This window comes from Leucoraja erinacea, chromosome 17 (assembly GCF_028641065.1).
Source record: "Leucoraja erinacea ecotype New England chromosome 17, Leri_hhj_1, whole genome shotgun sequence".
Classification (NCBI taxonomy): domain Eukaryota; kingdom Metazoa; phylum Chordata; class Chondrichthyes; order Rajiformes; family Rajidae; genus Leucoraja; species Leucoraja erinaceus.
The window spans coordinates 31,445,154-31,469,043 of NC_073393.1; the positions used below are offsets into that span (position 1 = coordinate 31,445,154).

Consider the following 23,890-nt stretch of genomic DNA (forward strand, 5'->3'; position numbering starts at 1 on the left):
AAGGGCCGAATGGCCTACTCCTGCACCTATTTCTATGTTTCTATGTTTCTAACTGGTTTTAAAACTATACAAATATAGTTAGAATTTCAGCTTTATGCTAAATGACATAACATTTACAAGTCCCCAGTGCTCTATTTCCTTCAAGTAACTGTGGTGGAATTAAATATGCAGTTACAATTTAAATGAAAGAGAAATAATCCCTAGGTACACAAAAGAGCTGGAGAAACTCAGCGGGTGCAGCAGCATCTATGGAGCGAAGGAAATAGGCAACGTTTCGGGCCGAAACCCTTCTTCAGACTGATTGGGGGGGGGGGGGGGGGGGCAGGGGGGGGGCAGGGGACAAGGTACCTTCGATTTTCCAGCATCTGCAGTTCATTCTTAAACAGAAATAATCCCTAAACTGGTTCAACTTTTCAGTTGAAAAGAAACTTCAGAGCTTTTGAATGCAATTGCTTATTTGGGAATAAGCACAGAATGGATATTAAGCATGCCATAGCCAATGTTTTACTTCATTTGAATGCAATGAATGAACCATTTACGCAAATTCGGAAGGATGGTTCATTGAAAGAATGTTGGAGAATGTGAAGTCCACATTACCGGGGAAGTTGGGGGTTAGTTGGGATTAATAGAAATGGGGCCTTATCTCAATTTTCCATAACATGAAGCCACATCATCTGTGAATGCATCAAGAAATGTGAGTTGGAAAAAAATGTTTTGATTTGTTTTTTTACCCTATATAGATTCATCAAGAGTGAATTTTATACCGTATGTCAGAATTTTGGGTCGTCATTTGTGAGTTCTTTAAGGGCAAATTTCCATGACTGTAAATGGCTGTAAAATGGCGGGCCGTCTGTAATGCATCACAAACTAAGTTGTAATAAAGAAGGATACAAGAAATGAAAGTTTAAAAAAAAAAGAGGCAACAACCATGTAATAGAGTTTAAATAAATAGAGATATTGAGAATATATTTAACAAAATCGGTGCTTAAAAGAAATATAGATTAGCTTACTTGAACTTTATTCTTTATGGGCACTAATTTGACTTACTGTGCTTAGCACATATTTTGTTTTGTTGATTGTACATTATATAATTACAGTACTCTATGAACCCTAAGTTTTAAATTCATTTTAATAGCTAATTTCTTTGTTCAAACTAATAGTGATTTCTGTAGGAAGCAACTGCAGATGCTGGTTTAAACTGAATCTAGTCACAAAATGCTGGAGTAACTCAGAGGGACAGGCAGCATCTCTGGAGAGAAGGAATGAGTGACATTTTGGGTCGCGATCCTTCTTCAGACTCGAAACGTCACCCATTCCTTCTCTCCAGAGATGCTACCTGTCCCGCTGAGATGCTCCAGCATTTTCTTCAGAGCTGAAGAAGGGTCTCGACCCGAAACATTGCCCATTCCTTCTCTCCAGAGATGCTGCCTGTCCCACTGAGTTACTACAGCATTTTGTGTCTATAATGGTGATTTCTGTTGAGCAAATTGACATATTGTTACTTGATTTGTATTATGTTTGGCACGACTGCAGATAGTAACAAAAGACCTTACCAATTATCAGTTTCAAAAATCTGCTGGTGAGAACCTCCACACAATGATCGCATGATTTATTGATTGTTTAACCTCACTCCACGGCTCCTATTGTTTTGTGCCGCCAATTTTCAGAGGCACATGACAGCAGAATTTGCAATGGTGCTAAAGTTGAGATTAATTCTTTAGCTGGTGAAATGTAATGATTAAAATGGCTATCCAACTTCTGCCATGGCAGCTTGAACATCATCGTATCGAAACAAAGTTAGAGTAATAGAGAGTCATAGAGTGTTACAGTGTGGAAAGAGGCCCACACTGTTGATCACCAAATAGTGATTAATGTAGTGTTAGTTCATGGAGTCCATCAATCAGGGCAATATCAGATAATGACTACCCAAATGTAGTGTTGACGTTTCTGCTGATGGAACATAAATATCAATAAAGCTGTCTGCTGCCCAAAGTGCATGCTATTTTTTAATTAATGAAATTTAGAATTCAGTGAAGCTGCTGCCTCCATTATGAAAGTGGTATGGTGATTACTAGCTACTTGCAAATTAGCAGACACGCATGCTTTAAGGGTTTGATTTTGCTGTGCTGGGGATTTCTGAATCCTGGTCTCCAGATATTAATTTAGCATTATATATAATTGCCTCATTCCTCAACAAATCAATCTAATCAGGTGAAGCACTGAATCAAGACACAAACATTCACAACGAGTGTGCAAAATAACTATCATTTAAGTAATGACTGTTTTTACATTTCTAACTGGTTTTTCAGTTAAAGCATAAATGACCTACATGGATATGCAGGGAATGGAGATAAATAGATCACATGCAGGCAGATGAGATAGGTTCTCTTGACATTATGTTCGGCACAGACATTATGTACCAAAGGGCCTGTTCCTGTGCTGTACATTTCTATGTTCCATGTTCAATGTCCTAATTAACAGGATTGCATAATTAAATGGTGGTTATTTTTTGGCGCTTTTTAATTCATATTCGCTGAGTAAACCCAATGACTTCTCGATGCTCAGAAGAAAGTTAAGGGCAAATCATCCAGCAATTCTAGTGATTAACAACTTGTGGCTTACTCTCTTGCTATGAGATTATGTTTTTTTTTTTTAACATTGTATACACTTGAAACTCAAACGTGCCTTTACCATGTCTGCAGATTCGGGGACTCTACTTGATGATTAGTAGTTAATGATATAGTTTACGAACAATAATCCAGGTTACCTGTAGATTTACAACATTTGAAATGGGTGTACAATCACAGAGAGATATGCTCTTGTTCACATTGTGTCTTTGAATGGTTCTTGCTGTACCAGGCATGTAGGCAGCTCTACCCCAGATGTTTATGATGGTGCTTTTTGTAGCCAACAGCATTATTGGAGCTAATCCCTGCAAAATGCAAACAGTCATGTTAAAATGAACACATTTAAAATCACACTTACCTACATAAGATTCTTTAAAAATCTGAGCAATAATAATTCCTCCCAAATTAGAGAAACCACCAAGTACTTTGTGGAGGTGCGGTCGGGTGGAGGAATGAGGGGATGAGGGTGATATGGATAGTTAAGCAGCTAGGGGAGTGAGGTGAGTGAGGAGTTAGGGTGATTGGTATGTAGTGGGGGTAGTAAGTGAGCACAGATCACACTGGGTGTGATGGGAGGTGTGAGTGGGCTCAGAATCTCCAATTATCACAGTCGAGTTGCTCTCGCAAATGTACTTCTTGAAACATTAAATATTCAATTTGGCAAATACATAAAAGGAGGTCTTTTGGGGGAAAATCTTTAGCAAGGAGTGATATTCATCTTATTGTCCTGGGTTATGTGTTCCAAATATTTTTACATCAGTCAAGCAAAATGAACAGAACTGATCTCAGTTTTACCTTTTTTTACTCTGAGATACAGCGTAGAAACAGGTCCTTCAGGCCACCGAGTCCACGCTGATCAGCACCCATCATATACCAGCACTATCCAACACAGTAGGGGCAATTCTATCATTTTTACTGAAGCCAATGAACATACAAACCTGTACGTCTTTGGCTTATGGGAGAAAACCAGAGCACACGGAAAAAAATCATAGGGAGAACATACAAACTCCATACAGACAGCACCCGTAATCGGGATAGAACCCAGGTCTCTGGCACTGCAAGGCAGTAACTCTATCGCTGCACCACCCAAACGCCCACTTGGAAGTGGAAATGATGGCACTACTCCAGGTCAGAGATTATAATGGGTGGGAGGCAGGTTGTGATAAAGGGCATGTCAGTAAACATGTCAAAGTGTCAATTAAAGGCAGGTACAGGACACTCCTTCACATAATAAGCCTTTTAATCTGCCATCCATTGTCAGTTGAGTCACTGTCCTGCTTTTGACAGGTTGCCAGGTATATTCCTGAATGTTAAAACTGTGAGACAGAAGCAAAAACAAAACAGGGGTGGGGGAGATCGGAAATAAAAATGCTGACAATAGTCAATAGGTCATGCAGCTTGTTGAGAATGAATCTGTTAATAGTTCAGGCTGATTGACCTATAAGACTTTCTCTCAGTGGGGAGGAGAGAAGAAATGAGCTAATCGGAAGATTGAATGACAGTGACAAAAATGTAGAACAATGGATCGTATATTTAGTTTCCAACATTTCCACATGAATCATTGAAGCCTCTGATTCTGTCCGTGCTGAGGAGCGACTGATGATGAGTATAATAGCACAAGGTACTATTAGTGTTGACAACAGGAAGGATAGGTAAAGTTAGTAGAGTATACATGCTGATTAGGTGGTGATCAATATACATGATCCCTGAGCTGCTTGCATGGTTGCTGGGTGAGAGCTACCAATTGGGATCCAGGCTCCCGGTGATCCATGAACCTCCAGCGTGGACCAAGCAGAGATGGCAATGTTTTGTGTGGGAAGGAACGGCAGAAGATGGTTTTAGGGGTAATATGAGGGGGAACTTCTTTACTCAGAGAGTGGTAACGGTGTGGAATGAGCTTCCAGTGGAAGTGGTGGAGGCAGGTTCATTGGTATCGTTTAAAAATAAATTGGATAGGCATATGGATGAGAAGGGAATGGAGGGTTATGGTATGAGTGCAGGCAGGTGGGACTAAGGGGAAAAAAAAAAATTGTTCGGCACGGACTTGTAGGACCGAGATGGCCTGTTTCCGTGTTGTAATTGTTATATGGTTATATGGTTAAACAGTAGACACAAAATGCTGGAGTAACTCAGCTAGACAGACATCTCTGAGGCAGGGTCTCAACCTGAAACATCCCCCGTCCTTCTATCCAGAGATGAGATGCTGCCTGGCATGCCGAGTTACTCCAGCATTTTGTGTCTATCTTCGACGGCAATGTTTATTTGTGTTTACTGTGAAAGTCGGGCCACAAGTTACAGCCTTTAATTTACAAGGCCTGCCAACTTGTGTGCATTACTCCCGACTCCACAGAGAAGGAGCATCACATCTCTTTCACTAAATACTGCAAACCCTTGCTAGTCCTTACAACAGTGCTGACAATGATAACAGCACCCGTTTTTAGGCTAGAAATGGCAAGCAGCTGGTCGGATCTGCTCTGTGACTATATCCCTCTGTGGGTGGTGAAAGAATGCTTGAGGTCTGTGAAATACTCAAAGGCCTACGTGACTGAAATGCTTTGGAGGAGCTGGAAGGTGATTAGACACGGAGTAGTATTATCATTTGATTTGATTCCCTTTTTGTATGTTTGACAAGGGACCTTGTTGTTAGCTGTTTTATGATTTGGTTTGATAACATTGGGAGTGCTTTCCTAATTGTCCGTAAAGACTAGATAGTATCCCAGGACAACCATGTACAGAAAACTGTTGGATAGATCAACACACACTTAGGTGAAGACACCAAATGTTATCACTTAATAAATAACATAAAGTAGCATAAGATGATATATAAAGAGACAAACCTAAAATTAGTTGAGCAGATACAAGGGGAGGACAACCATTTGTTGCCAAGAGAAGGCACAGATCATTTTCCACAAAATAATTCATATCTGAATTTCATTTTAATGTAACTCTTATACTGGGGTGAGCATTCAGTACTAATTCTGAAGTGTAGACAGCACACAAATGTATTATTTGCATATCCACTTTAACAACCTATCTGATATCTGAAACCAGCAGCTTATTCCTGCAGACACAAGGAACTGCAGATGCTGGTTTACCAAAAAAAGGGAAAAAGTGCTGGAGTTAGTCAGTCAGGCAGCATCTCTGGAAAAGGTTGGGACCTTGCTTCAGATTGATTGTGGCGGGGAGGGTGGGGGAGGTAAGACACAGAAAGTTAGAAGAGTGGTGGACATAGTCTGGTAAGTGATAGGTGGATGCAGGTGAGGGTGGGTTTAATTGGTAGATGGTTATACTATACTAAAGATGAAAAGACAAAAATTGTGAGATAAGGACAGAGGAGGTGAAATGTGAAGCTGGAGGAAAGAATATGGGTGGAAGTTGACAGGGGGGAATGGGGAGTATTGGGTGCAAATCCAGGTATCCAGTTGGGGCACAGACAGGGAAGAGGGGAAAATAAGGGTGGAAGAATGGGGAGAAGTTGTTTGTGGGTTGTTCCTGCAGGAAGAAGCTGAACTGGAGCAGCTTTGCCATGTTCTGTGCCCTGTGCAAATGAAAACACAAGGGTAGCACTAGTAGACTACCAATCATTCAATTTGTTTATCAATTTTTCAACTCAATTTGACAGTTATCCATTTCTCTTCATGCTTTTGTCATTTTATTTTTGTACATTTTGAATGGTCCAATTTTCACAACCTGTTGGGTGGGAGAATTTCACATGTTTTAATTGAGAAATAAATCTTCCTTTGCTTACAATCAATGGGTATTCTATAAACATCAGTACTTAATCCTCTTACCAAAATAATCTTTGTAGTCTTTGAACATTTTCGGTCTTAAATTTCGTCCATCTGCAAACACATATTGAAAATAAAATAGTTTATTGCTTTCCTAATTTCAGAAGTGATCTTACTTCAGAAGTTTAGGAAAATGTATAGTTATTTTCTGTACAATATTGTCACGTGCACCAAGGTACAGTGAATAGCCTTATTTTGCAGGCTACCAAATCAAATCACATAATACTATACGTAAATACAATCAAGCCAAATTCTAGTGCAATAGGTAGATACAGAGAGCAGAATATAGTTCTCAGCATTGTAGCATATCAGTTATTAAGACAAAGTTGAATGTCCACAATGAGGTCGATGGGAACCAGATTATGGAAGAAGGTTATGTATTGTTGGAAACTCAAGTGTTCTGGTCATTGGGTGTATCTGCATTGCTTCAGGAAGCAGGCAGGGTAATGCGCAGTTTTGTAGGGCAACACAATTCTTTGCAAAATCCATATGGAGGTGGAGATTACCACAAAATGCCATGTTTCTCCGATGAAGCCTTTCAAATTCTGCTAGTGTAGAAGTGGTTGCCCTATGCTATAATGACCATCAGTCAAAAAGAAAATAAACTAATGTCAACCTCACAATTACAATGTTGTTCACATGGAATCATTACCAGAAGAAATGTGATGATCGTATCAGGTAAACTAAAGTAGGAGAACACGTTATTATCCATTATAACACAATGTACTATGTGAATAATATGTTACACATCTATCACCGTTCGAGCTTTGCGGAAAACTACCCCCGGCTTTTTTCAACCCAGTCACTTCGAACAAAGTTTTCATTGAGCCAACATGCCTTGCAGCAACGACTGAATACAATATGTTAATAAAATGGCTTATTGCTAAGATCCCCATCATCACAGCCAATTCAATTAACTCCCTGTGATACCAAAAGATGGCCAAGAGCACTGGATGCAGCAAAGACCAGATATAATACAGACAACATCCTGACTGTAATACTGACGTCTTAATCCCAGACCTACTGAGCCTTGATCCAAGCAGTTCCCATACACCATCTACCTGACAATGTGGATAAACGTGAGCAGGACAGAGAATATAGGGCAGATCCATTTCAGCTCAAAATGAGGAAAGTTGTTGTGAATTGTGTCATTCAGCAGCACCTATTTACCCATAACACTGATGCCTAGTTTAAATCTTGGCAGGACGGGACCTCAAACAGCCTTGGTTCAAACAAAGAGCTGAATTCCAGAGGTGAGGTGAGACTGACTGCACTTGACATCAAAGTGTGGCATCAAGAAACCCTGGTAAAATGTAGACAGTTATCATCAATGGGCAATCACTCTAATGGGTGAAATCAATCTTACCAAAGGAAAAGGGTTATGATGGTTGGAAGTCAATCATCCAACCAAGAACATCTTGTCCAGGGCCCTTGTCCTGAAACACTGGGAATCCCTCCGCAACAGCATTGTGTGGTTACCTTCACCAGAAGGAATAGATAATGCAAATGCAATTAGAGTCTTTTGACCAGAGTATGGGAATCAGGAACCAGATAACATACATTTAAGGTGAGGGGGGAAAGATTTAATAGCAACCCAATGGTCAACTTTTTTTATTGCACTAAGGATGGTGGGTATATGGAACGAGCTGTCAGGGGAGGTAGTTGAGACAGGTACTATCACAATGTTTGTAAGATATTTAAACAGGTACATGGATAGGATAGGTTTGGAAAAATTAAGACCTTTAGGACCTTAAGACCCTTATAATCAAATGTTGTTCAACTTTTACACTCTCCTGATGAACTTTCAAGAAATAAGCTCCATTCATGCCATATCTGGAGTTGAATTCACCTGTAACAGTTAAATGTCTACTCGGCTGGCATGTTTCCTTATTTATATTGTGCAATGTTGACACGGAATGTGTTAGAAATAAACTGACCACTATTTCCTCTTTGCTTTATGCACTGTCCTCTATTTGGAATTCCTTCAGCAGGATTCCCAGGATTGGTGATGTGACATTCATAGTCAGTGGGACAATGCAAGGGTTCATCGCCATCCTCAGTGGTGCTGCAGGCTTCAGCTGCAAGAACGATAAATAGCAAAGAGCCAACTTATTACTTAAATATAACATTCTCGGTAGACCATTCTTAAAATAACAAAGATGAATTAATATTCAAAAATAGATAAATGATGCTTGACTTAGAAGATTCGTTTGTCTATAAAATCTAAGTTCACTTTTCATTTAAAATGCAGACATTCCTTATTCATGAGCACATAACACGGCCTAGAAAACCTCCTTGACAGATAATTACAGGATAAATGGGCAGCATCCATTTTACAACTAATATGTAATGACACCACAGGTGTTCCTGATATTATGGTGCACAAAATATCATCCATTTTGGCAACTTGCAAAACTGCTCATGTAATTTATTTTGTGTGTTGAGCGAATAATGTTAGATAATTACATTTATGTTTCATATTGACCTTTCTTGAATTACTATGTACCTTATTTTCAGAGTTTGAGCATAGGAATTACTTTGTTCACAAGTATTTGACATTAGAATTATTGCATTATATTAGTGTGTTAGCATACTAATGTAAAATACTTGAGAACAAAGTAATTGTTACATTAAATTAATGCATTGTATTGGTGTACTAGCACACTAATATAAAATGCTTGAGAACAAAAACATTCTTACATTAAAATGATTGCAATGTATTAGTGTACTAGCTCACTAATATTATACATTAATAACAGTAAAAACACAGAGGCACGTAGTCTTGGGGTTATTTTGTTGATGAGACTCATCTGATGGCATGCATTAGGACATTACCCCATATACTGCAGATAAGGTGTTGGATTAAGTATTTTTACTTAAGGATGTGTGTATGCAAATGTTGGTCTTATAACTGGAGTAAATGAGGTCCCTGGTATAACAATACAGTATGTTCTCGCCCTTTGAGCAGCTTAAAACATTACGATGTAAATGAAAGGTGCTTAAGAGATTATGTTCTTAAGGGTGATGGAAATTGTAGTACATTAACAGATTCAGTGCATAGATTTATTGTTATTTAAATATATAAATTAATGATAAAACAATGATATTGATCCTCATAGATATCTTTTATTTTATAATAAAGGACGAGACTGGGTCTATATAATTTTCAAATAATTTGTTGTATATATGACGTATACTGCCAAATTATTTACAAATCAAATGTATTGTTCCATCATATTGATTATAAAATGAGATGGTGAGAGGGGATAGATTTAATAGGAACCTGAGGGGTAATTTTTTCGCACAGATGGTGGTGCTTCATGGAATCAGCTGCCAGAGCAGAAACAGGCCCTTCGGCCCACTGAGTCCGCACCAACCAGTGATAGCCGCACGTTTACACTATCCTGCAAACACTAGGGACAATTTACATTTATACCAAGCCAATTAACCTATAAACCTTTGAAGTGTGGGAGGAAACCGAAGATCTCGGAGAAAACCCACGCAGGTCACAGGAAGAACATACAAACTCCGTACAGACAAGCACCCGTAGTCAGGATTTAACCCGGGTCATTACCACTGTGCCACCATCCTGCTTGAGGCAGCTATAATAACAACATGTAAAAAACACTTGGACAGGTACATGGATAGGTAAGGTTTATCGGGATATGGACCAAATGTGGGAAAATTGAATCAGCTTATCACGGATGGCATGGCTGAAGGGCTTGTTTCGTGCCGACTCTAATTGTTTCAAAATGTCACTGTGAACCCAGAAATATGCAAACAATTTATCGTTTCAGTTCAGAAGATCAAAAATTAAAGCCTCAATCTTAAGCACTGTTGGACATATTCACAAAAGTTGGTGAACTGCGTAATAAACTTGTAATATTAAAATATTAACATTTTTTTGTTCCCACTACGCAAAAGGGATCTCACAAAATATTAATGCAAAAATAAATTCTGACTCAACTTCTGAAAGAGTATTCAATCTGAAACGTTGACTCCGTTTCATTCTACACAGATCGTTTCCAGTATTTTGTGTATTTATTTAATATTTCAAGCACCTGTAGTTATTCAACAAGCAGTTTTTTTTTTTAAATGGCAGGATTTTACTGTTCAGATCACCCTCATATTGCCAAGTTTAAGTGCTAGTTAAGGGCTTAAGGGCCAATCTTGCTTACATTTAAGAATGTCATTGGCAATATGTTTTGGTCAGTTTGAACTTTAGCTTTATCATGCAGCTCCCAACAAAAAAAAATACAAAAGAGACAGCTCTGGCCAATACGGCACTAGTCCAATTGAGCGTTGGCAACAGTTCATTCAGAAAAACCAGCCCATGTTGGGAAACCTCCCTCTTTCACTCTTTCAATAAAATGACTAATTACTGGTTTTATGGAGGCAAAAACAAAGGACACAAGTTTATTTTAAACCTGGTTTTCTGCAATAACCTTCCTTGTTTAAATTTCCAGTGTGAACCCTGGCAGATATTAATGAAGGAATATAAATATTTTTTATCATTGGAGTTACTTAAATAATGATAAGTGAATGCCTGCAGGTTCAGTGATATTGGCTGAGCAACATGATTTCCTGGTATAATGCTCATACCCATGGATCTGGAGTGAGCAATGACATAAACCCTTCCCTTCAGCAAGCAATGTGCTAGTCCAAAAGAGTGATGGCAATACTGTTCTTTGCTTCAGTGGATGCCTGTACAGGCTCACAGCATTGCAGAACACTTTTTGTTTTACTGATCGTCTGATTTCAAGTACAATTGGGAGTGTTTCAGCCCGAGGCAAGAACAACTAAATATTAAAAGGTTGGCTTGTCTAGACAAGTTTTGAATGTTAGTGGGCATGCTGGCTATAGATCTGGCAACAGCTATTAAATTACAATATTTTTCCGGGATTTCAGTAGGAAAGGGATTTCATGGGGCAAGCTCTATGGGAAGACTTTTGTGTTTCTTGTAACGTGTACATTGTGGACACTGCTTCCAAAGAGAGCATTTATTCACTACCCCCAAATACAACTGAATATTTGCCAGGACTTTCAAATGGGGAGTTGAATCAACCTCACCGGAGCCACTCTTAATTCATGCAGAAAATAGCCCATTTAAGATTTGCAGAAATATATCACTGCACTTTTCCTATAACTTATCGCCAAGTATCGCACACCAACCATCAACCTGGACACACTGCAGCAGAGCCACTGTCGTGCCGCTGCCGATCGGAACGCCTGTTGATGTTTAGTAGAGAGTAGAGTGTTTAATTTGTTCATGATATATGTATTTTTATTTCTATTTATTTTTTACTGCACACTGAATGGACACTGGTTGAGTAACTTTTTTTGTTTCCTCTGGGTATGTGAGTACTCAGGAAAATGACAATAAAGATATACTATACTACTATACTATAAGAAACATGTAACCAATCTGGGCAGCACAGTGGTGCACCGGTAGAATTGCTGCCTCACAACACCAGAGACCCAGGTTCGAACCTGATTTTGGTGCTGTCTTTGCAGAGTTTGTAAGTTCGTCCTTTGACCATGTGGGTTTTCTTTGCATGTTCTGGTTTCCTTCCACATTCCAAAGAAGCGCAGGGTTGTAGGTTACTTGGCCCCTAGTGTATCGGATATGAAAGCGGGTAATGTAGAACTAGTGTAGGGGTGGTCGATGGTTGTCATGGACCTGGTGGACAGAAAGGTCTGTTTCTATGCTGTATCTCTAAACTAAACATAATACATGTTTTCAAGTGTATTTTAGCATAAATTACTCATTTGGTCAGGTGTTCAAGTGAGAAAATGATTTCCAAAAATTGTACAATGACTAAATTTCTTCTTGTTTAAACTTTTTTTTCTCAATTTTCACATGTTGTATGATATATATATTTTTCTCTCAACTTTATACAGCCGAGGAATGAAATGATTTTTTTTGTGATCCTATGCCAATAATAAAATCTAGTAGTAGTAAAGTCTGAAGAAGGGTTCTGTCATCCATCCTTCTTCTCCAGAGATGCTGCCTGACCCGTTGAGTTACTCTTGCACTTTGTGTTTAACTCAAGTAGTAAAATAATTGACTATATGTAGTCTCTATCTCAGCATATACTGTCTCTCGTTACATATATTAAAATCAATGATGATAGTGAAGAAACAACACCTTGAAGCACTTCTTCTGGTCCATCAAGTAGCCATCCATTGCCCCCAAGCCACCTGGGTTTTGGTTGCACCAACCAATCTAGAACTGAAACGCAGCATTATTTAACAAACTTTCCAAATGACAAATCCAGATGACACAGCATTTTCTAGATACAATATATAGTAATTAAAAAACCCTTTTAGTTGTTGAGGAACTGTTGCTGATTTTCCATCCCGCAGCCTTCTGGACTTAATATTGAATTCTACAACTTTAGGTATCGTGATTTCTTTGACTGTTTTTAGTCCATCTGTGATTTGCGTTTCCAAAACTTTTTTTCTTTTAGTTCCTCTGAGGTGGAAGACATGCTGAGCCCCACCTGCTGTACACTGGCGTGAGGCTGAGGCTCAGTCGTTATGTTAATTTAAAACAGAAATTGAAAAATTCCTAGAGATCGAGGGAAATGGTGCTGAGGTAGAAGCTAATGGCCCGTGATATTGATGAAGGACATAGCAGCCTCGAATGGCCCAATTGTCTACCTCTCCTATTCTATAATGTCTTACATTAAGTTATCATGTTTTTTGTGCAATATAATCAATCTTGGTACTCTCATTGTTTTAGCCGTCTCAATGTTCATGGGATCCTTTACATGCATTGTTTGTGTCTATTATTCTTCCTCCAACTGATTGTGTGGGTATGAGAAAAAGCATGTGTGTTTGTATGTGTATATGAGAAAGTATAATGAGTGTGTGTATGTGTATGTGCATGTGCATATGTATGTGTCAAAGTGAGAGAGAAAGAGAGAGAGACTGAGACAGAGACAGAGAGAGGGAGTATGTGTGAGTGTGTGTGTATAGGAATACATTTTTTTTAATCCAATATGCTCCTTTTTTGAATTAGTAGGAACGTAGTTCAGCAAATCCCTCCAATTGTTTGGTTTACCAGCAAAACCACAGGGTATATTCTATCATCTCAAATCTGGGCCCCACTTTAAAAGTTAAAGATGCTTTTGTAAACCTTCACCAAAGTTTGAAAAATATAAACAAAATTCTGAGCTGCTGCAAGACTCTTGTTCATGCATGGAAGTTCACATTTTGTATTACATTTCTACTATTCTTTAAGTTGAATGGGTTATACATCGTATTCCGCATCTGTCACATGAGAATAATGAGAATGCTTTTGGTTCATTAATTAAAGATTTGTTTTAGTGTTCCACAGCTTGGGGTGTGAGGGCAAGCAAATGAAGTGAAAATTTGGAGGCAAATCAGTCTCATACCTTGAAAATCAAAAAATCTTTGGTAGAACTAGGAGGGAAATCAAGTGAATGCTGTAGAGGTGGTTTAGGGATGGATATAGAGCAAGGTAAATGCCTCTCATTGGCTGCAACCCGGGTTGCCATGGAAATAGGTTGTCGAGATCGCCCACCAATCAATTGGTTAATGGGGGCTTTCAGGTTGAAGACTTTGCATCAGAACTGGGCATGACGAGCATTTTTTGTTTTTACTTCAACTCACGTCTTGTTGCCTGATCCACATACAACTTGTGGTTGAGACTGTGCCCGAGGATGTTCTTTTAGGAAGGAGATGAGAAGAAACTTATTTAGCCAGAGGGTAGTGAATCTGTGGAATTCTTTGCCACAGAAGTCTGTGGAGGCTACGTCAGTGGATATTTTTAAGGCAGAGATAGATAGATTCTTGATTAACACAGGTGTCAGAGGTTATGGGGTGAAGGCAGGAGAATGGGGTTAGGAAGGATAGAACAGCCATGATTGAATGACGGAGTAGACTTGATGGGCCGAATGGCCTAATTCTAATCCTATTTCTTATTACTTATTACCTTATGAATGAAAGTACAGCAAAAAAGTAGACCCTCCCGTCCACTGAGTCTAGGCCGACATTTTTGTTGATCTCCACCATGGATCGCAGGCAAGGACATTGACAATATATAAAGATTAAGATATATTATATCGGCCAGCTATCATTGTGATTTAGTCAACATTTTGCACTATATTTCATTAATAATACAACAAAGGACATCTGGACTCATGGTTAAATATACCTGGTGGTGGTTGCACTGATTCCAAACAAACGTAAATGCAACCATTGTAGCAGCAGCGCTTGTGCCTTTCACACTCAGAGTCTGACCTGCAACTGGGAACTTCGCAAGCTCTGTCCGGCAATGCCTGTGGGGGAGGCGGGCAGCGATCGTTCTTCTGGTACTGTGACGAATGCGAAATCAACTGATACTCATAGTCCTGCAGAAGTGAATTTTAACAAAGACACAGATAATGTTAATTATTCAGTCATAGAATCAAACAGCGTGGAAACAGGCCCTTTGGCCCAACTTACCCACACCGACCAACATGTCCCATCGACACTACCCCCACCTGCTTTTGGCCCATATTCCTCTAAACCTGTCCTACCCATGTACCTGTCTAAATGTTTCTTGAACATTGTGATAGTACCTGCCTCAGTTACCTCCTCCGGCAGCTCGTTCCATACATCCACCACACTTTGTGTGAAAAGTTATTCCTCAGGTTCCTATTAAATTTCCCCCCCTCACCTTAAAGTTTAATGTGACAATGAACCATATTAGCCAATTCAGAAGAAATTCTGGAGACACAAGGAACTGCAGATTTAGCTTAGCTTGGTTTAGACATACAGCACGGAAACAGGCCCTTCAGCCCACGGAGTCCATGCTGACCAGCGATCCCCATACATTTCCTTCCACATCCCAAAGTCGAGCGGGTTTGTAGGTTAACTGGTCTCTGTAAATTGCCCCTTGTGTGTAGGGAGTGATTGAGAAAGTGATTGATAACGTAGATCTAGTGTAAACGGTTAATCAATGGTTGGCGTAGACTATGTGGGCTGAAGGGGTTGTTGCCATTCTGTATCCCTAAACTAAACTAAACCTACTCTCAAAGTAAAATTACCTTTTTTTAAACTCAACTTTTCCTGGTTCTAATGACCGATCCTTGACCTGTAATGTTAACTGTTTCTGTTTGTGCAGATGCTGCCTGACTTGCTGAGTGTTTCCTGCACTTTCTGTTTTTTTTATTTCAGATTTCTAGCACCCGTGGTTTTTATTTCATTTTTTATTTTCAGGTTTATTGAACTTTTCTTTTGCATTTGCAATACAGAGCAGTTTCAGTGTGGCACAGCGGTAGAGTTTCTGCCTTAGAGTGCCAGAGACCCTGTTAGCATCCCGACTAAGAATGCTGGCTGTACAGTTTGTACATTCTCCCTGTGACTGCGTGAGTTTTCTCCGGGTGCTCCGGTTTCGTCCCGTACTCCAAAGACGTGCTGGTTCGTAGGTTAATTGGCTTCGGTAGAAAAAATTGTACAATTGTCCTTAATGAGAGCAGCAGTTTTAGGGTGGCACGGTGGCGCAGCCATAGAGCTACTGCCTTACAGCTCCAGGGAGCTGGGTTCAATCCTGACTACAGGTGCTCGTCTGCACGGACTATGTACTTTCTCCCAGTGACCTGCATGAGTGTTCTACGAGATATTTGGTTTTGTCCTACATTCCAAAGACGTACAGGTTTATATGTTAATTGGTTTGATATAAATGTAAGACTGTCCTTACTGCATGTAGGGTAGTGTTAATGTGCGGGAATGGCTGGTCGGTGTGGACCCGGTGGGCCAAAGGGCCTGTTTCCGTGCTACATCTGTAAACTAAAACTAAATTTGTAGGATAGTATAAGTGTCCGGGGATTGTTGGTCTACGCGGACTCGGTTGGCCGAAGAGCCTGTTTCTGTGCTGTATCTCTAAAGTCTCAAACCAATGATAGCTAGCTGTGGTGGCGAGAAACATGACCACTAGTGCTGCCCTGTCACGTTTGTAGGCAGCAGGTCTGTCTTTCTCCGATCAGCATTCTCAACTGCTTTCAGTTAACGTGCTGTGCCTGGTTTGGTCTGTGATTTATGCAAATCGGGATCCTCATTTCTTTTGAACCCTCCCTAATACTAGCTGTGGGAAACTATGTCTGCAGCTGCTTCACGTTAGTTTTCTCAGGTGCTGAGCAGCCAAGCCTGTAACTCTCAAGGATGTTGCTCGCTGCTGCCCCTAGTCCTTCTTAGACCAAATTATAAGAATACTTCTGCTGGTTTTGTGTTAAGCCATTTACAACACCCCACCACCTCAGTGGTAATACCTGCTCTTCCCCCCAAAAACGGATCAAACATTGCCCGGCCACCCTCTTCTGTAGTCATGCAGCACCCAAACAGGCCCTTTGGCCCAACTTGCCCACGCCGACCAAGGTGCCCCGTCTCCACCAGTCCCAGCTGCCTGTGTTTGGTCCATATCCCACTAAAATCTTTCCGATACATGTACCTGTCCAGATGTCTTTTAAATGTTCTTATTTTACCTGCCTCAACTACTTTCTCTGATAGGTAACCTTCGTTATTGTGTAACCTTCGATTCTCCAGCATCTGCAGTTCCTTCTTAAATACTTTCTCTGATAACTTGTTGCATATATGTAGGAAGGAACAACGGGTGCTGGTTTAAACCAAAGATAGACACAAAAAGCTGGAGTAACTCAGCAGTTCAGGCAGCAACTCTGGAGAAAAGGAATAGGTGATGTTTTTGTTTGAGATGAAGGGTCACAACCCGAATTGCTACCTATTCCTTTTCTCAAGAGATGCTGCTTGACCCACTGAGTTACTCCAGCTTTATGTGTCTAGCTCATTCCATATACTCACCACTATCTATGTGGAAAAAGTTGCCAATCAGCTTTCTTCTAAATCTTTCCCCTCTCAACTAAAACCCATGACCTCTGGTTTTGATTACCATACTCTGAGTAAAATACTCTTTGTGCATTCACTCCAACTATTCCCCTCAAGATGAATTTCAGTTGTTCAATTTAGATTTAATCAAACTGGGACACAGTAGCCTTTAAAACAGTGTTTCCACATTGACAGGTGGACTAACAGCAAAGGGATAGACTGAAATAAATAGAAAAAGGAGACTCAATTGGGGTTGAGCTACCAAGTGTTATATGTTAGGATGGATGTGGTAGAGGACTGCATGATGCTGCCACCCTGTGGACAGGAACAGGATTGCTTCCTGTTCTTGTCAGTTATGGTCAGAGAAACATTGAAAAGAGGTCTATCCAGCTCTGCTCCATAATTCAAATAGGATAATGGTCGATCAATAAGTTCAGAATCCTGTTCTAGCCTTTATCCCATATACCTTGGTCATCTCAAGCAATTGATCTATACGTCCTTCTTTAATACATTTAATGATGTGGCCTCCACTGCCTTCAATAGTGGAAAAATTCTACAGATTCCCCTGGGTGAAGACATTTCTCCTGATCTTGTTTCCGAAGGGCACACTTCATATCTGTGTTCTGCACCTCCCAGTTATTAAGAACATCCTCGCTGTATCTAGTCTGTCTAGTTCTGCTTGAATTTTACAGATTTCATTGAGATTTCCTCGCACTATTCTAAACCCTGGTGAATATAGTCATACGTCATAGAACCAGGCCCTTGCCCATGCCAGCCAAGATCCCCTACTACACTAGTCCCACCTGCCCACATTTTACCCATGTCCCTCTGGCTTACGTATCCCAGTCTCTCCTCATATGTCGGTCCTATTATCCCAGGAATCGGTCCACACATTTGCACAACTTCCTCCATAGCAAGAGTTACTTCACTCAGAAAAAGAGACCAAACCTGTAATAAAACTCCTAGCAGGTTACTACCAAGTCCCAAAGTGCTGCAGGAAGATATCCTTGTCCCTGTATTCAAATCCTCCTGCAATAAATACAACAGTGCAACATAGAAACTTGCCCTTTGGCCCAACATGTCTGCACCAACCAAGGTGTCAATCTAAACTAATCCCATCTGTAAACTTATATTTGTCATTTCCATTTTGGGCAAAATATTCTTTCCCAACGTTTGTATTCAATCGCCTTCTTCACCACAGTTTATCGAACATGCTACCTGTCGGGAAGCATGCACCTGTACTGTATTGTCATCCAAATTGTTAATGTAGATAACAAACAACAGTGGACCCAGCACCGACCCCTGCAATACATCACTGGCCAAAGACCTTCAGTTAGATAAAACCCCCTAAAATACTACTCTTTTTGAGTTCTTTCTCAAAGGCAATTTTACATCTAGTTGGCCAGCACACCTTGGATTCCATGTGTCGAACCATCCAGTAAAGCCTAGCTTGTGGACCATTGTTAACGTCCTTGCCAAAGTCCATACAACGTCCACCAGCCTGCCCTCATGAATATTTTTGAGACCTCTTCAAAAAACTATCAGGTTTGTGAAACAAAATTTCCCAAGCATAAAGCTATGCAGGCTATTCTTAATCAAACTACACCTATCCAATGCTGTATTCCTGTCCCTAAAAATCCTCTCAAACTACTTTCCCATCACTGATGTCAGGCTCTTTGGCCTATAGTTCCCTGATTTGTTCTTGCTGCCCTTCGTAACCTAGAGAATAATATAGAGAGCTACTTTATAAGGTACTGCTGAATCTTCATTGGTCTTAACATTTCAGATAACTAAGGTCAGAAGCACAATTTTGATCGTGGTGTGGAGGAGTTGGTGTAGTGGTTATGGAGGGAGCCTATTAAGTCTAAGTCATGACATTTGTTAAGGAACATTTTGCTCTACTCGCAGTGTATATGGCTAGCCTAAACAAACATGAAGAAAAGTAAGCATGAAGAAGGACCCCGATACAAAACATCATCTGCCTGACCCCCTGAGTTCCTCCAGAAGTTTATTTTGTTTGGTAAAGGAACACAGTCTACTGAGAAAGTAGAGGCCATTGGTGTGCTTACAACATTTAAAAATTCCAAAACTTCAACAGAAAACAGTTCGAAGGAATTACAAAATTAATCACACGTAAGCAGGGTGGCTGTTGTGTCGAGGTAAGTATTTGTACATGTGACAATAAACTCAACGAGGTATATTATAGAAAGGCTACAATATAAAGAACTCTTGCGTCTTCTTCTTGGGCAATTAAAAAGTAAAGATATTGATGGCTTTGAACTGGTGACTTCCTTGGTTCTCAACAAGAAGTTTTGTGGTCTGGCCCTACTTCCTTTGAAGGTTTATGAATATAAAAAAAAAAGGTTACATTTATCAGAGCCAAGTGAGGCGCCACAGGAAGGAACAGAGGAAGCTGAATGCTTCAGTGACAATGGTTATAACATTGCGTTTGGAGACGGGATGAATGAGACCAGCATGCTATAGTACCTCAGGACTTCCTCAATTAGAGTCCCAGAGCTAAGCACAATACTGTGGGGAAACATCAAAGAGAAGCTTTTATTTTATCACTGAGATATTTGGTAAATGTAGACTCGACTGTGAACGACTATGCATACGATTTAAAGTAATGTTTTAAGTCCATTTCCATTAAGTGTGAAATGCAGGTTTCCAAATTGTCACATTGCCCTGACTTGGAAACATATTGTTATTCCTTCACCCTGTCTAAATCCTGAAACTTTACATCCAACAACATTTACTGGATGATGGCTATGGTTCTAGAAGTTGCCTTGTCTCCACCTTCTCAAGGGCAATTATGAATGGGCAATAAATTGGGTCTTGCCAAGAAATGGAAAAAAAAACTGAGGATGTTAGAAATTACAAATAAAACAGGAAACGCTGGCGTTTTTCCTGCTAAACTTTTCCAGTATTTTCTAGCTTTGCCACTGCTTCCCTTGCTCCCATGAATGCATGAAACCAGTCCTTGAATTTTGCTCGGCTGTTATTTTAAGATTGCACTAATTGTTATTCCTGTTATCATGCATCTGTACTGTGGATGGCTCGATTGTAATCATGCATTTCCACTGACTGCTTAAAGTCAAAAGTCAAGAGAGTTTTGTCATATGTCGCAGATAGAAAAATGTAATTCTTACTTGCAGCACAACAGAATATATAAACATTGTAAACAGTACAAGCACGAAAATAAAGTTCAGTGTGTACACACACTCACAAGTACACACATATATGTATATGTGTGTACTTGTGAGTGTGTACACACTGAACTTTATTTTCACACTTATATTGTTTACAGTGTTTACACTGCAAATATACACACACACGCACACACAAAAAACAATAATAATAATAATAATAATAGTCTATTGTAATTCAGTGCTTATTTGAGGCGTACTATTTAATAGCCTGCCTGCTGTGGGGAAGCAGCTGTTCCTGAACCTGATTGTTACAGTTTTCAGGCTCCTGTACCTTCTTCCCGATGGCAGGGGTGAAATGAATGTGTGGCTAAGATGGTGTGGGTCTCTGATGATGCTGGCTGCCTTTAAATCCCTTCAATGGTGGGGAGGTCAGAACCGGTGATGGACTGGGCAGTGTTCAGAACTTTTTGCAGTCTTTTTCACTCCCGGGCGTTCAAGTTGCCGAACCAGGCCACGATACAACCAATCAATATGCTTTCAACTATACACCTGTAGAAGTTCAAGAGAATCCTCTCTAACGTACCGAATCTCCGTAATCTTCTCAGGAAGAGGAAGGATGAGGACCCACAATCCTGTTTATATCAACGGGACGATGGTGGAGGTAGAAGCATTGGTGTGCTTTATTTATAATTGCATCAGTGTGCTGGGTCCAGGAAAGATCTTTGGAAATATGCACGCCCAGAAATTTGAAATTTTTGACCGTCTCCACCATGTTGATATAAACAGGATTGTGGGTCCTCATCCTTCCTCTCCCAAAGTCCACAATAAGTTCATTGGTTTTACTGATATTGAGAACCAGGTTGTTGTGCTGGCACCCCTTGGTCAATCGGTCGATCTCACTTCTGTACTCGGACTCATCACCATCTGTAATTCATCCAACAACGGTGGTATCGTCAGCGAACCTGAAGATGGAGTTCGTACTGTGTCCGGCTGCAGCACGCAGCCTTGAGGTGCTCCCGTACTGTGTCCGGCTGCAGCACGCAGCCTTGAGGTGCTCCCGTACTGATTGATAATGAGGAAGAAGTATTTCTGTCAATTTGAACAGACTGTGGTCTGTGGATGAGGAAGTCGAGGATTCAATTGCAGAGGGGTGCGCAGAGACCCAGTTCTGTGAGCTTGGTAACCAGCTTTTTTTTTTAATATGAAAAAATGTATTCCATTATTAAAAAACAATATTTACAAAACAAACCCTATCACCATAATACAAGACAAACAAATATACCAAATAAACTACTGTACAACTGTTACAATCCTTTGCGAGGATGCATTCAACCCCCTGCGGAGCCCAGCGGTCCCGAAAATCCCCCAGGGCGCCCGTGGACAGCGCATAGTCCCTCTCTAACACCACCCGGGCACAGACGTAGCCCCGGAAAAGGGGCAGGCAGCCCTCTTCCGCCTAGCGCTGTGACTTACGGATTGCCAGCTTGGCTAGGCCCATCCTCGGCCCCACCCTCTTCCCTACGCACAGGGTGTCCAAAGATGAGGATGGTGGGTGAAGTCACAAGGCTGGGAGCAGCTCCTTCACATAGTGGAACATGGGCTGCAACCTCACACACTCCATATACATATGATAGACAGACTCTTCCAGCCCGCAAAAGTGGCAGGCGGCTGGCGAGTCAGTGAACCATGAGAGAAACAGGTTGCAGGGGACACCTCGGTGCAGTTGGTAACCAGTTTTTTTTTATTTTTTTTAATTTTATAATCAAAAATATTTATTCAAATATTAAAATAGTATTTACAATACAATGAAACAAAACACCACCACAATACAAGACAAACAAATATGCTAAGCAACTGCTAAACAACTATATTGTAATCCTTGTCCAGGATACATTCAACCCCCCTCGGTGCCCAGCGGTCGCGGAAACTCCTTCAGGGTGCCTGTAGACAGGGCATATTCCCTTTCTATCTGCGTTGGTAACCAGTTTGGAGTGGATGATGGTATTGAACGACGAGCTGTAGTCTATAAGCAACAGCCTGACGTAAGTGTTTTTATTGTCCAAGTGGTCCAGTGCATAGTGGAGAGTCAGTGAGATCGCATCCTCCATTGACATGATGTGACAGTAGGCAAACTGTAGTGGGTCGAGGTTCTTGTTGAGGTAGGAGTTGATATGCACCATAACCAATCTTTCAAAGCACTTCATCACCACGGATGTTAGTGCCAGATGTAAGCTTTTCACTGTACCTTGGTACACATGACTTGAAAGCAAAAACAAACTAAAGATCAGGTGCTATCAAGAGACCTTAATCCAAGCATCTTTCAAAGGATAAGATTAACCTGGATTTTCTTCCGTTCATTTGTTGACAGCTTACCTAGATCATAAGAAATAAAACCCCAAGTAAGCTAATCGGACCCTTTTACCCATTCCATGTTTCAATATCAAGGCTGATCTTTTATCTCAGCACTACTTTCCCACACTAACTGTATCTAAAATTCTATCGTAGTGGAACCAAGCTGTAGTGGATCCAACCTCAGGAGTGGATACGAAAGTGGGACCACAAAGAAGTAGCATGAATGGGTGATAGACAGTCAGCGTGGTCTCGGTGCGCTAAAGGGCTGTTTCATGGCTGTATTTTTCAATCCAACCGGCATGAAAGTGTTCATTAATCTATCCACTACTGAAAATCCGTAGAATGAACAGATGTTTTATGCCCATCAGCAGCTTGAGTGCAGCTCAGTGTGGAAGAAGCAGAGGATGAACTGATTTTTCATTATTCATTAGAACCAGAATGTCTGCCAAAGGATTGAAGCCAAATTGTTACAGTTTGATTCCACAAAGGAGGAATGTTGCATAATGTGCACTATTCCAATCTTTGCCTGGTGTTGGACAATTACCAACTGAAATAATTAGGGATAAAATGAATGCTTTGAAGGTTGTAGAAAGATCGGCAAAGTCAAACAGGATCAAGAGAATGGAAACACTATGGACTGTGAATGTTGGACTCTGCAGCAAAGGAAAGAGGGAATCTCCATGTTGGATATGTCACAAGTCCAGAGTGTTTTATTGTTATACAGTATGTCCCAAAACGGGAACAATGAAATTCTTACTTGCAGCAACATCACTACGGGTTTGTAAACACTGTACTCAATAGATAACACAATAAACAAACAAAAACATTCAATTAATAAAAAAGCCGACATACTGCCAAAATTAAACAAAGCCCAAAGTCCACTGTGCATCCCAGGATGTTTGGAGCTTAGTTACAGTTCTTCGTGTTCAATAGCCTTATAGTTGTTTGGGAAGAAGCTGTTTCTGAACCTGGACGTTCCCATTCTCAGACTGCTATACTTTCTTCCTGATGGCAGAAATGAAATGAGTGTCCAGAGTGGTGTGGCTCCATGATGATATTGATTGCCTTTCAGAGTATCTTCTGTAGATCTCTTCAATGGATGAACTGGGTAGTGTCCACCACATTT

At 40.4% G+C, this 23,890-nt stretch overlaps 1 protein-coding gene across 1 annotated transcript in view; it reads right to left on the reverse strand.

Annotated features, from left to right (window-relative positions):
* Positions 1–329: 329 nt before the first annotated feature.
* wfdc1 (WAP four-disulfide core domain 1) overlaps positions 330–23,890 on the reverse strand; it is a 35,607-nt gene continuing 12,046 nt past the window's right edge. Inside the window, exons 3-7 of the mRNA XM_055648923.1 lie at positions 14,598–14,793; positions 12,564–12,647; positions 8,353–8,493; positions 6,419–6,469; positions 330–2,932 (exon numbers count right to left, since the gene is read on the reverse strand). Of these exons, the coding sequence (XP_055504898.1) occupies positions 2,874–2,932; positions 6,419–6,469; positions 8,353–8,493; positions 12,564–12,647; positions 14,598–14,793 (531 nt within the window). The 3' untranslated portion in view covers positions 330–2,873. The remainder of the gene's footprint in view (positions 2,933–6,418; positions 6,470–8,352; positions 8,494–12,563; positions 12,648–14,597; positions 14,794–23,890) is intronic.